This window comes from Neovison vison, chromosome 7 (assembly GCF_020171115.1).
Source record: "Neovison vison isolate M4711 chromosome 7, ASM_NN_V1, whole genome shotgun sequence".
NCBI classification, from domain to species: domain Eukaryota; kingdom Metazoa; phylum Chordata; class Mammalia; order Carnivora; family Mustelidae; genus Neogale; species Neogale vison.
The window spans coordinates 37,366,433-37,380,696 of NC_058097.1; the positions used below are offsets into that span (position 1 = coordinate 37,366,433).

The 14,264-nt window shown below is 48.0% G+C and overlaps 1 protein-coding gene across 1 annotated transcript; it reads right to left on the reverse strand.

The window, feature by feature from the left end:
- Positions 1 to 249: 249 nt before the first annotated feature.
- LOC122913803 (ribonuclease P protein subunit p29-like) lies at positions 250 to 11,640 on the reverse strand. Its single transcript, XM_044260430.1, has 7 exons — positions 11,634 to 11,640; positions 7,014 to 7,085; positions 5,614 to 5,831; positions 4,249 to 4,319; positions 4,024 to 4,085; positions 1,827 to 1,928; positions 250 to 859 (listed from the first exon to the last, which is right to left on the reverse strand). The coding sequence occupies exons 1-7, from the start codon at positions 11,638 to 11,640 to the stop codon at positions 723 to 725; spliced, it is 669 nt and encodes a 222-aa protein (XP_044116365.1). The 3' UTR covers positions 250 to 722.
- Positions 11,641 to 14,264: the final 2,624 nt, after the last annotated feature.

Genomic DNA, 14,264 nt, shown 5'->3' on the forward strand with positions numbered 1-14,264 from the left:
CAGGTCGGAGCTCCCTGTACTGAACGACCACTGCAAGCACCAGCTTACCTGGCATCCTGCATCCTGGCCCCGGTCCCGTACTACTTCCCAGAGCCAATGAGCCCAAAGGCCCTCTGCGACTTCACTGCTCACTCTCCAGCTTTCCGGAAACAGCAGTTAGGTCCAAGAGTGCCACAGGGGACGTGACTTAAACATGTCAGATGCTCCAAGCCCCTGCCCTCGGGAAGCAGGCGCCTAAGGGCAGCTGTCTACACTACAGAAGTGGGACTGCCTACCAGGGACAGCCTCCAGCCCACCTCCCTTCCAACCAGGCTGGGCCATGGGCTCGGTCCTTCAGCAGGACCCCCTTATCACTGACACATGTACTTTATTATTATATAAACAATGGATTCATTACACTCAGGAAACAAAGAAAAGGATAAAAGAGAAATAAAAACCTAAGAATGCCACCAGTCAGGTCAACCTGTGCCGATCCTGCCAGGATTTTCTCTCGCGGGAGCAATGCACACCCGTTGTCACCTAGAAACAGAGACCCCTCCGTTCCCTGACTTTGCTCAGTAAGGCACATTTCTTCCCCGATGATGAACTGTTCTTAACTCCGATGTTAATGGGCTGGGGGTGATCTAGAAGCAGAACCAGCCCAGCCGTGTCTCCGCTGAAAGGTGGGCATGAAAGTGTCCCCGTCCTTGGGGTCCCAAACAGCCGTCTCTGCAGCAGAGAGCTCACAGGTCAGCTGTTCGCTTCGCTTTGAATTTCTTGGCAGATCGCTCACTTGACCAAAGCTGGAATTTGCTTCCATAAATGTAGGAAATGAAGCCATCAATTTCTACTGCAAACACACAGCTTAGCTTGGGGATAACTGGGGAAAAAAAAAAAAAAAACAACAACCAGGAGAAACAGGACAAGGCAAAAAAAAAAATCCTGACGGTTAAGCTCACGCTGAAGCACAAGACCTTCCTAAAATGTCTACATTAGACATTAGAACGTAAGCTAGTAACGAAGAGAGAGTCCACAAAGCTCAGCAGCACCAGGACAACAGGGCGTTTTTCTGCCCTAAGACTGATGTATTCAGATTTGGATATAACTCAACACTAATTTTTAGGGTCAAATGCTCTAAACCAAACTCCCAGAAAAAGTGCAAAAAACAGGTCTCCCGCATAGTTTTCAGACTGACTCATGGCTTTATGCCGTGAGTGAGGACACCCAGACACCACTTTCTGGGGTCTAAAATGAGACAAGAACATACAAGAAAACAGAAGGAAGCAGCAAGAAAAAACAAACTCCAAATTCAAGGAACAAAAACCTCCCGCTGTGGTTTTGCAATCTCAGATCTGCTGGTAAGGGGTGTGGAAATGTGGACAGCCCAGATGCTTAGGCTCATCTGCCAGAACAAGGAGCTCTGGCACACCCAGCAGGGGAGGCTGCACCTGCTTTCCTGGAACCCAAAGGGTTACCGGAAAGGGCCAGATCCTGGAACCCCAGGGATAAGCACTAAGCTAGCTCCCCTCAGGGTCTGCTTATCTCCACTCCTTGGGGCAGGGCAGCAGGTTGGGGCAGGGGAAGGTCTCAGTCATGGAAACAGACCCTTGTATCTGGAAGCACAGCCCAGAAGCCCTCCCCCCAGTCCTATCTGGCTGTGGCTGCTGGCTAGGCCCTGGGGAGAGCCGTGAGAGCAGGGGAACTCTCAGCAGGCATGAGATGCAGGACCAGCGGGGATCTGCAAACTGTGCTGACCAGAGAAACCAAATGGACCCACTGAAGCCACGAGGAAAGGGCCGACAAAGCCAGGGAGGCCACAGACCACACACCCTGAGACAGTTCCGTACCTTTCAGGCGGTCTTCTTTGGTGAGGATTTTGAAAATGTGCTTTGTTTCCTGTAGGAGGATTCCTGTAACACCCACATAGGACGGGCATTTGGATTTCATGACTGCAAAGGAAAAGGGCATTCAAGGCCTCAACCTCGGGGGTGCTGGGCAGCCACAACCAGCTAGGTGGGGGCGGTGGGGAGTGGGGGGCTCCTCAGCTGGACAGGCACCAAGCTGGATGAGAGTCCGGGGTCCCTATCCCTTGACTATGGCTCTGTAGCCTCTGGGCTGTTCTGACAAAATGTCCTTTGGAGGGTCTGCAGCCATGTGGGTCTTGGGAAGGACTCTGGAGCCAAGAGGTCACATGTGTGTCCAGCACTACCAAGATCTACAGGTTGCTGGGATGGGCCCAAGTCTCAGCGATGGGATGTGAAGGAACACCAGCGCATCACATCCTTCCCGCGACCCACCAAACTCTGGCCAGAATGGGATCTTGCTACAGGCGGTGAAGCAGTGACTGTGGCGAACTGCCACCACAGGCAGCCGGCCCCGTGGCTCTCCTGACCCATGTCCCATGTAGCCTGCAGACAAGTCACCGAGCACCTGCCATGTACCTGGCACCGTCTGAGGTCAGTGCCGGGCGCGAGGGTGAACAAGACTGTTCTCGGTTCTGCTATCAAGGAGCTGATGTTCTAATGGTAGGAGGGGAATGTGTGCCACATCAGACGACTGCATTTTTTTTTTCATTATACAATGCTATTTATTAATACAATTTTTGTTATACAATGATATTTGTTAATACAATTTTTAAATGTTTTATTTATTTTCAGCATAACAGTATTCATTGTTTTTGCACCACACCCAGTGCTCTATGTAATCCGTGCCCTCTCCAATACCCAACACCTGGTTCCCCCAACCTCCCACCCCCGCCCCTTCAAACCCCTCAGATTGTTTTTCAGAGTCCATAGTCTCTCATGGTTCACCTCCCCTTCCAATTTACCCAAATTCCCTACTCCTCTCTAACTCCCCTTGTCCTCCATGCTATTTGTTATGCTCCACAAATAAGTGAAACCATATGATAATTGACTCTCTCTGCTTGACTTATTTCACTCAGCATAATCTCTTCCAGTCCTGTCCATGTTGCTACAAAAGTTGGGTATTCATCCTTTCTGATGGAGGCACAGTACTCCATAGTATGACTGCATTTTCTGATCGTAGTAATTGTTATGAAGAAAATACACAAGGTCATGGGGAGAAGGTTCACTGTTCTTGATGGTAGGCCCTTGGGGGAAGTGACGTGTGAGTAGGGACCTGAATACTGAGAAGCAATCAGTCTGTGACACACAGAACTCTGGGCAGAGGGAAGGAACAACGGCAAAGGCCTGAGGTAGGGCCTAGTGTGTGAGAAGCAGAAAGCAGGCCAATGTGGTTAGACCTGGTGCTCGATAGAGCCAGAGGGGCCTTTTAGACCACAGTAAGGAAGCAGAAGACAAACATGGCCTGAGTTTTGGCCTTAAACATACCCTCAGGCTGCCTAGTTGGGGAGAAGCAATGTGCCAGCAGGGAGAGGGCTAGGCAGCTTCTACCGGAATCCAGGGGCAATGGTGGTGGCTTGGATTCGGGAGCTAGGATGTGCGGATGGATGGTGCTGAGGGATCAGGGAAGAAGAAAGGTGTTACCGCCCAGGTTTTGGGTGAACACCCGAGTAAACACTGGTACCGTGAACGGAGCTGGGAACACCAGGGCAGGGGCTGATGTGAGGAGGCCGGAGTTGTTCTGGGTATGGAAACGTTGGGATGCCTGCTGGACAGGGGGGCAGCTGTGTGCGGGGCGGCTGGATGAATAACGATGCTCAGGGGAAGGTCTTCCCTGGACATGACACTGGGAGCTGGGAGTCCGTAGCTGAGACTAAGAACTGTGGGGAAATGGGTGAAAGGGACTCTCCGCTCAGGGCTGGGGACAAGTGCAGCAGCTGCTGTGCCCCCTGCGAGAGCAGCAGGGGTCCCTGTGTGGAAAGGCACACAAAGACCATAGAATGTATCCAGAAAGTGGCCAGAACTGGCTCAGGTAGCTAGTCCTCTCCCACCCTCAACGCTGGTGATCTGGAAACGTCCACGTGACAAGAGTGTGTCTAGCCCTGTGGCACAGAGCCACGCTGCCACTGAGTGATGCTGTGGGTGTTCGGGGGACCGTGGGCTTGTACCTGGTTTCAGGTACCTGAAACGAGAGCCCCGTGAAGATCTGCCTTCAACAGCTTGGTCTGAATCATGTGCAGCTGCCTAGAAGGTAAGCAGAAGGCCTGAGTTCACCATGAGCGAGAGTTCTGAAGGGGCACACAGGTCTACGAACTTCTGCAGCCAGCTGGCTCTGAAGGCTGCATTCACAGTCATCGTAAGCCTTGGGTTCTGCCCCAAAGGGCAGGACTGCACACATGTAACTCACGTGTCTGGTTTGAGACCACCGTACAGGTCCCAGATGTACTGCTTCCAGAGTTTATGTAGGGGGGAAAAAGACTATCTGTGGCTAAGGTAGAAAGAAGTAAAGAATTAAGTGACATGAGCTTGGGATTGTGACATCAACAGGGCATAGAGCACAGCCTGATGCCAAGGACCCCTACCCCAGGTCATGGGGAACTGGGTACAGATCCTAGTTCCACAGCAGATAACCCAAGAGACTGACATCTGCGTCTCCCTCCTGAACCTGTTTCTGCTGCTAGAACTCTCCTGGTGCCCGTACACCCTTCCAGCTGGCTACATGCAGCCTGGATGGCCGGTGCTCCAGCAGACCCCTCACACCACGAGGCACCCTGCACAGATGGGAGCAGCCGGGTGCCCCAGGGCAGCACTGCCCAAGTCTCTGCCACACCAGCCCAGGGGGCAGGATGTGCTCATCTGGACAGCTTTTCACGAACTAAACTTATATCTTGCTTCACCATTGCTCTCTGAGATCATCTGCTACAGGAGTCAACCCTGAGGGGAGCAGACAGGAGCTGCAGGCTGCCGAATACGTCCCCACGTAAGGGACCAGGTGTGTCTGAAAGGTAGGCCAGTGGTGGGATGCCAGGGAGGGACCAGGTGAGAGGACCTCAGAGGCTTTCCTCTGGGGTCATTATTATGGGTCCTGGTGCCTCATGGGGAACCTATCCCCAGCAAACTGTTGGTCAGACCAAGGAGAACCTCAGGCTCAAACTCAAAGTGGGTTCTACCTGTGTAGACACCAGCGAGGGAAACCTGGGCAGGCAGCGGCCCCTTCCTCCACCCGCAGCGCAGCTCTCTTTGCAAGCGGGGTCCCAGACACAGTGACTGACCGTGTCTGTAGAAGGCTATTTGGCCGCAGCTCTTGGAGTGAGATCTACAAACTGTCCGATGACGAGCATGTGCAGAAGCGTGACCAAGGAGGGATGCAGTGTCAGCTGGAGGGAGGAGCACGTGGGTAGCATATTCTTTGGCAATAAACCCAGGGGATGATTCTGTCTAGTGCTAGTAAAAGCTGTAAAGAGTATATACTAAGATTCATCAGTTCTCCTCTCTCTGGGAAAGCCGAAAACAAACAGCCTGTTGCCATGGGTAACAGACTCACTTCCGGTGGGGGCTCATTAGTTAAGGCTAGGACAGGAGCCAGACAGTCAAACAGCAAGAGCATGGCTGTGCCTTGCTGTGAAAGCCAAGTGCAAACCCAGCCTGAGTTGGTAAAGGGAGGCTGCCCCCTTGTGGAGGCAGTGGGAGAAGCTCCCTTAGCTTTAGGGAAACTGGGTCTCCCAAAGCCACACCCACTCCAGGAACAGGAAGCTGCCTTTGGGAGAAAGGCATACCTCTGCTGCTCTGGCTTAATGTCAAAGAGGTGCAGCTCCCTCCTCTGCCTGGCAGAGAGGCCCTTGGATTTCTTTCTCTTCTCCTTGTGCTTCTGGCAAGTGGCGTACTCCAGGACCACAGCCTTGCATTGCAGCTGTTCCTCGCGGGCTTGCTGGCTCATGTGTGGCCTGTTGTGCTTCAGGAAAGCCCTCACGAAGGTCTCGGCCTGCTGGACTCCTGGAAGCTGCATGGGGTCAGGGCGGCACAGCACCCACTGTTCTGGTGGGGGCAGCCCCAGACCCCAGGCCCTCCTAGACATTGCAGGTGAGATGCCTTCCCTGACCCACCTGTCTCCCAACTGAGCCCCACACAGCCTCTCATCTGCTGAAGGTGAGCTCCCTGCAGCTGTCCAGATGTGAAAGTCACCCTCAAATAATTCAGACGCTGCACAAAACAGCCACGTCAAAATTCAACTTCCTACTATACATCTCTGAGGTTATTGTGAAGGGATTACAAAGAAAAAAGCCCAAATCCCTTAACATTAGGAAGAAAAGACTTCTCTGATCCTTGGCAGGGTGGAAAGCTCGAGAAATGTATGCTAACAATATTTATTCAGTCACAACCAGATGAAGGCAAGCTATGGTCTCAAAGGAATTATCTGAACACTTTGAAAACAGTACCACCTGGTGCCCCAGGGTGGGCCACACCTTGGGGGGCAGGAATGACATGGTGCCCATGTGGCAATCCCCTTTACTTGGGTTTGACCCCATGGATGTGTCATGGCTACTCACTAAGTCCGCTCCTGAAGCACTTGGGGGAAGGAAGTACCAATGCATCTCAGCCTCCTGGGCTCACTCTCTCCCAGGAGCACAACGGCACTTGACCGTGACTCAGCAGACTCCTAGGACATGTGGGCAAAAGAACTTCCCTAATAGTGTGAAATTCCTGAGAGAACTCCAAATGTCACTGCCTCTCATGTGGGGAGTTCCACTGGTCTACTCCTCATTTGGCTGCCTGCGTCCTAGGTCGGCCACAGCCCAGGCAGTGTCTATGCAGGTCCTGCCTCTTGGCTGGGGATTTCCTGACCCCCTGCTGCACTAAGTGGGCGGTAAACCCTGGGAAGCTAATGTGTCAATAATTACGCTCTCCCTTATGGAGAAGCGGGTGGTGAAGGGATGATGATGTGGGCATAGCCAGTGTCCCCTACACAGTGGGAGAGGACACAGGATCAAGAGGTTTCAGTTAATCAAACAAGGGAGAAATAGGCCAGCATCTGGAAATAGGCTGTCAGACCAGCAGATTTCAACGGAGCCCAACACATCTACTGGAAGGATGAGGAGTAAGACATGGGAAGGACATCTAAAGCAGTGTGAGGGGATCAAGCCATCCTTGTCATCACCTCTGCTGCTCCCAGACTTCCTGCCATGCACTGTATCTGAACGTTGAACTCTTTGGCCTCTTTCTGAGAAAAGGCATGGTAGATAACACCTGGGGGATTCAAATGAATAAGAAATGATAATTCAGGTTGGGCATGACTATAAGACTCATGACTTTTCTAACTATGAAACTAACTATGGTTATTTAGACATAGAAGACAGGGCTGCTACAGAGAGCAGAGGTTTCGAAGCTTTCTTGGATGCCTCTTATTCTACCCTGTGGCCACCCATCCTAGGAGTTACAAGAGTGTGCTTTCAAACAGTGCTTCTCTGGGTGCCTGGGTGGATCAGTCAGTTGAGTGTTCAACTCTGATTTCTCAGAGGTCATGATCTCAGGATCCTGGGATTGAGCCCTGTGTCTGGTTCTGCATTCCAGGTGAGTCTGCTTGATAATCACTCTGTTTCCCTCTTCCCCTCCTGACTGAGTGTGCTCTCTCTCAATTAAATAAATAAATAAATATTTATTTATTAAAAGTTATATGATAGCGATTCCCTGCATGCAGATTTTGGAAATATTACATTCTGTTCACTGTAAGATGTTTAAAAGATTTTTCACATATTTATGTCCATGAAATTGGTGTGTGTCATAAGATACCTGGGAATAAACCTAGCCGAAGAGGTAAAGGATCTGTACTCGAAGAACTACAGAACACTCATAAAAGAAATTGAAGAAGACACAAAAAGTTGGAAGACCATTCCATGCTTTTGGATCAGAAGAACAAATATTGTTAAAATGTCTATACTGCCTAGAGCAATCTATACTTTTAATGCCATTCTGATCAAAATTCCACCGGTATTTTTCAAAGAGCTGGAGCAAATAATCCTAAAATCTGTATGGAATCAGAAGAGACCCCAAATTGCTAAGGAAATGTTGAAAAACAAAAATAAAACTGCAGGCATTATGTTACCTGATTTCAAGTTTTACTACAAAGCTGTGATCACCAAGACAGCATGGTACTGGCATAAAAACAGACACATAGACCAGTGGAACAGCGTAGAGAGCCCAGATATGGACCCTCAACTTTATGGGCAAATAATCTTCGACAAAACAGGAAAAAATATACAGTGAAAAAAAGACAGTCTTTTCAATAAGTGGTGCTGGGAAAACTGGACGGCTATACGTAGAAGAATGAAAAGCGACCATTCTCTTACACCGTACAAAAAGATAAACTTAAAATGTATAAAAGATCTCAACGTGAGACAGGAATCCATCAGAATCTTAGAGGAGAACATAGGCAGTAACCTCTTCAATATCAGCCACAGCAACTTCTTTCAAGATACGTCTCCAAAGGCAAAGGAAACAAAAGCGAAAATGAACTTTTGGGACTTCATCAAGATCAAAAGCCTCTGCACAGCAAAGGAAACAGTCAACAAAACAAAGAGGCAACCCACGGAATGGGAGATGATATTTGCAAAGGACAGTGCAGACAAAAGGTTGATATCCAGGATCTATAAAGAACTCCTCAAACTCAACACACACAAAACAGATAATCATATCAAAAATGGGCAGAAGATATGAACAGACACTTGTCCCATGAAGACATATAAATGGCTCTCAGACACATGAAGAAATGTTCATCATCACTAGCCATTAGGGAGATTAAAATCAAAACCACATTGAGATACCACCTTACACCAGTTAGAATGGCCAAAATTAGCAAGACAGGAAACAACATGTGTTAGAGAGGATGTGGAGAAAGAGGAACCCTCTTTTACTGTTGGTGGGAATGCAAGTTGGTGCAGCCTCTTTGGAGAACAGTGTGGAGATTCCTCAACAAATTAAAAATAGAGCTTCCCTATGACCCTGCCGTTGCACTACTGGGTATTTACCCCAAAGATACAGATGTAGTGAAAAGAAGGGCCATCTGTACCCCAATGTTTATAGCAGCAATGGCCATGGTCGCCAAACTGTGGAAAGAACCAAGATGCCCTTCAATGGACGAATGGATAAGGAAGATGTGGTCCATATACACTATGGAGTATTATGCTTCCATCAAAAAGGATGAATACCCAACTTTTGTAGCAACATGGACGGGACTGGAAGAGATTATGCTGAGTGAAATAAGTCAAGCAGAGAGAGTCCATTATCATATGGTTTCACTTATTTGTGGAGCATAACAAATAATATGGAAGACATGGGAAGATGGAGAGGAGAAGGGAGTTGGGGGAAATTGGAAGGGGAGGTGAACCATGAGAGACTATGGACTCTGAAAAACCACCTGAGGGACTTGAAGGGGCGGGGGGGTGGGAGGTTGGGGGAACAAGGTGGTGGGTGTTAGGGAGGGCACGTATTGCAGGGAGCACTGGGTGTGGTGCAAAAATAATGAATACTGTTACGCTGAAAAGAAATTTAAAAAAAAAAGCAATTGGGTGTTTCATACAACAATGGTGTCCTTCACTGGTGAAACACAGGTCTTTCTTTAAGCTCAAAATATATATTGATCTATGTGGTTTCAACCTTAAAAACTTCCACACTCCTGCTTCTACTTAATTTTCTGATAAAGAAAAACATGGCTTTGGGAACACAGTATGGGTGTAAATGCAAGACATAGAACAGAAAGGCCTGGTTTCACGTCCAAGAGACTACAAAATCTGATTCACACAACACTCTATAAATTCCACCCCAGCTCCGTTGGGCTTCCTGGAGTACATCTGGACAAGAAAACCAAAGCACTTATATTATACAATATACACAGTATATTATATTATATAATGTACAGAGTCTTGTTTTGCTTCAAATGCACGAATGGCGTTAAAACCTGTTTCTAAAGAGCAACCCCAGAATGACTTTGCTTCAGCAGTCACAGGTGCTTCGATTAGACTTGAAAGTCTTTTCTGGAATAAACCACATCTAAAAGTTACTGAGCACTCATTATTTGTCATGCACCTGGCTAGAAGCTACACATTTTATCTCGTTATATTTTCTGAACAATCCTTTAAAGTAGACATTATTCCTATAATGCACATGAGAAAGCTGAAGCTCAGATATGCTGAGACCCATAACTGGATCACAGATAGGGAGTGGCAGAGGTGGAGATGAACGTAGTGGTCCAAAGACCAGTTTTAATGGTGTCTATACTCCCCTGCTTACAACTGCCCTGAGGGATTGCTCCCTTCCTTGACACAGCTATTTTCTGCTCAACTCCCAAGGTCCTGGGTTATGATACCATTCTTCAGCATGCTCAGATCAGGACGTAGTAATGATATTAGGGTTTGAAGCTGACAGCTAAAAAAGAATTCTTGAAACCTCTTTTGTACAAAAAGGTGGTTTTATTTAAGCTCGGGGACACAACCCATGGGAAGAAAGAGCTGGACCAGGGTCATGAAGAGTGGCCCTTTATATACTTTCAGGTTGAGACAGGGTTAGGGATGGTGGAATTTTGGAAGCAAGGTTTCCAGGGCCATGAGAGGGCTAGCTATTGTTAAAAATAACATGGAGGACATGAGGAGATGGAGAGGAGAAGTGAGTTGGGGGAAATTGGAGGGGGAGACAAACCATGAGATACTGTGGACTCAGAAACAAACTAAGGGGTTTGGAGGGGAGGGGAGGTCAGGGGTTGAGTAAGCCTGGTGGTGGGTATTGTGGAGGGCACGTATTGCATGGAGCACTGGGTTTGAAGCATAAACAATGAATTCTAGAACACTGAAAAGAAATTTTTAAAAAAGTGTCATTTATTACTATCTAATAAAACCTGAGTCATGAGGCCCTTCAGAAGTTAATCAGTGGTCCATATGCTTGGGAGATGATTGCCTACAGATTTTCGGGCGCTTAAAATAAAGGAAGTTTCCAAAAGAATTTTTTTTTTAAAGATTTCATTCATTCATTTGACAGATAGAGATCACAAGTAGGCAGAGAGGCAGGCAGAGTGAGAAGAGGAAGCAGGCTCCCCGCTGAGCAGAGAGCCTGAGGAGAGGCTTGATCCCAGGACCCTGGGATCAGGACACCACCCGAAGGCAGGGATTTAACCCACTGAACCACATAGGCACCCCATCCAAAAGAATTTTTAGATGTTAAAGTAGATTTATAGGATACTGGGATGGGGTGGGGCTAGCACTGCTTTATGCCCTTAGCAAAATGTCAACATCAAGGCAGTTGAGTCCCTAGAGTAAGGCTACTCTCCCTGTTTCAAGGACTTGACAATGGGCTGCAGTTAGTGAGGAAATTTAATAATTTTTCCTCTGCCTTTGTTTTCCACATCACTTTCCACCAGAGAAGGGTCATTCACAGAACAGCTGCCAGGGCAGGAACCACCATCAGCACTTCACAGAAGAGGAAACCAGGTCGTAGAGAGGATTGGGGCCTTTACCACCGTCAGCAGGTGGCAGGCAGCGGCCAAGTCGGCCCAAGGCCCTCGGCCCTCCTTTAGCACACTGAGCGGGCCTCACGGGGACCTGCCGCCAGCTCTGACATCAATCTTCAGCCCAGAGACTGCGCCAGGCCAACGGGGACTCTGGGCCTCGGTTTCCCTTATGTAAGGCGGGACAATTCCCTAGCAGTTTCAGTCGGTCTCCGCTGCGAACCGGTCCACCTACAAGCACCAAGTTCCCGACCCTTTACATCCCAGCCCTCCCCGGCTCACAGGCCATCAACCTCGCTTACTCTTCATCCTCGGGCCGCTTCCGGTGCGTTCCGATGACGTTTCCTGCGGGCGACCCTCACTCTTTACCTCTCTTCACTTTTCTCAGCAGCCCTCGGCCATCAAAACTTCTCTCATTAAAGTTGGGGCTGGAGGGAGGTAATGTGCCCGAGCTCGTGCGCTACGCTAAGTCGCCAGACTGAAACGCTGCAACTCTCACCTGGAGTCGCAGGCGCGCGGGCTCGCAGGTGGCGTCGTCTGTGACGTCACTGACGCGCGTCGACCTACGGTGGCCCATGCGCCGGGTGGAGGCTCCGCTACACCGCGGGCACGGCTAGTCTTGGTGTCTCCTTCGTGAGGCTTTCTCAGCTCCCGTGTACTGTAGGCGGGGGAAGGCCAGAAACCCCAGGGCTGTGGTTCGGGCGTGTGGACTGCTTGTGAAGAGCTGGAGTAGAGTGGGGCCAGCCGACCCGAAGAGGACTCCGGGGACTTTGGGTATCAGGGGACTACGGAAGTGGGACAAGGATGGTGGGAATGATGTCCATGGGGGTCGCTCATCAGCCGTCACTACAGAGTAGACGAGGCCCTGAAGTTGGCATGGACGGCTTAGGCTCTAGTTTTGTCCTGCTGCTAAACTAGCTGTGTGACCTCGCTTAAGGCACTTCCCATCTCCAGCGTCCCTTTTCCCAGCACTCTGAGTGGGTTGGGTCTGATAGTCTGAACGTTTTCTTGAGACCCAGAATGTTAGTTTCTGTCAGGAAGTCAAAAGGCAAGTATCTGATGCCCATTGTTCTGGGGAAGGGTCAAGAATTGCGGCTGGGAGGCCAGTGCAGACGTCTCCGAAGTGACCTGGTGTTAAGCACGGTGCAGCTTTCATTTCTGCGGAGTGCGGGTCAGGAGAGCAGTATAGCCCGTCCACTTTAAGTCAGCGGGTCAAACTTCCAGTAAGGTATAAAGTCCTTTTAAGGGAGCAGAAATTCTCTAGGAACCCTGAGGTTTTATGTCCACAGATCCTAGTTTGGGAAACATTGATTTAATTGTTTTGGGTTGGTGACCTTGAGCCATTTTGATCTTCAACGTAGGACTGCAGGCTCTGGAATTCAGTGGCTATCATGTGGCTTGTCCTGGTGAACGTGAACCCTGTGTGTATATTAACATCGAAGTGGAATTACACACTGCAGATTTAAATGTATTGTGCCTGTAGATGCCTGAGAATAGTTAGTCTATGGGACTAAGCTTGAGAAACTGCTATTGGGGATCCATACCATGTGAACTACCAAAAGTGAACTTCAAAAGAGCAGCATGAGACAACAGAAGATAATAAGAGCCAACTTCAGTGCTGTAGTCACAAGGGGGCCCTTTAAGAGGATCTTTGTGATTATGGTGACAAGGAAGAAGGCAGACCTCTCCCTTCTTGAGAGCTGCTTTTTTTAAGGTTGTTAAAACTCTTTATGTCCCAGCTGACCTTTCTGAAGGCGTCCAAGTCAGCTTGGAGGACTGCCAGTCTTCCATGGAGTTCCCTGCTTGTGGTGGGGTAAGCACTGAGAAGTGCAGTTATTTTGTAACTCCCTGATCACTAAATTGTTTTTTAAAAAGCAAACAAACCACTGTATTGTCCTCAGGAAGCAGATGTCTGTGTATGCAGACTGGCACTTGTCCTTACCGATATCAGTATTATTGTGATCGTTATTTATAATAGCAAAAACTTGGAAACCACCTGATACTAAATAGTAGTGGATTAAGTAAATGAAGTATGTGTTAATTAATTAAGTAGGTTAATTGGTTAATTAAGTGCATTGAAATCACAGGATGAACTTCAAAAATTCAGATTCCTCAGTCTTCCTGGAGATTCTTATTTAGTACGTGAGTCCCAAGAATCAGTATTTTTTTAAAAAATGTTCCTATGTGATTTTGTTCAGTAATTAGTTTTGGGAACTATAGTATGATGCATTTGTAGAACTTAATGTGATAGAACACCACATAGCCACTTGAATTATAATTTTTTAAATACTTTATTTATTTCTCAGAGAGAGTACATACAAGCAGGGGGAGTGGCAGGCAGAGGAAGAAGCAGGTTCCCCACTGAGCAAGGAGCCCAGTGTGGGACTTGATCCCAGAATGCTGGGATCATGACCTGAGCCAGAAGCAGATGCTTAACCAACTGATCCACCCAGGAATCCCAAATTATAATTTTTTAAAAGATTACAAAATATTAACACAAAACTAAATGTATACATAAAAGGATTAGAAAGACATACTACTATATAGGAAGTTTTTAATAGCAGCCTAAGTGAGCTTATGAAGAGATTTTTTTTCTTTTTGTCTATTTTCTAAAATTTTTTTTAGAGAAAATAAGACTTTCTTAATTTTTTTTTCATTTAACAGCTATAAATGATAAATTTTCAGACATGGATACACATGTGTTTTCCCACTAGTGGCTCTGTGAAACTTCCATGGGAAGTCACAGTTCAGGAGCATCATTGAAATGATCATCCCCTTCCCCCTCAACAACTTGTGAAAGATTTCAAAGGTGCAGAAAAATGGAAAGAATTCTACAGTAAATACTCATATGCTTTTAAGTTCTACAGTTCATATTTTGCTCTCTTTGAACAGGTTTCATTTCATTGCTGCTTTAAGACAGGCTGTTAGATTGA

What these genes read in the sequence shown, in the direction of transcription:
- LOC122913803 (XM_044260430.1), bottom strand. An exon ending in GATACAGTGCATGGCAGGAA is followed by an intron (nt 5,832 to 7,013) that starts GTCTGGGAGCAG and finishes AGCTTCCAGGAG; the next exon opens with TCCAGCAGGCCGAGACCTTC. An exon ending in CAAAGAAGACCGCCTGAAAG is followed by an intron (nt 860 to 1,826) that starts GTACGGAACTGT and finishes TTTTTTCCCCAG; the next exon opens with TTATCCCCAAGCTAAGCTGT.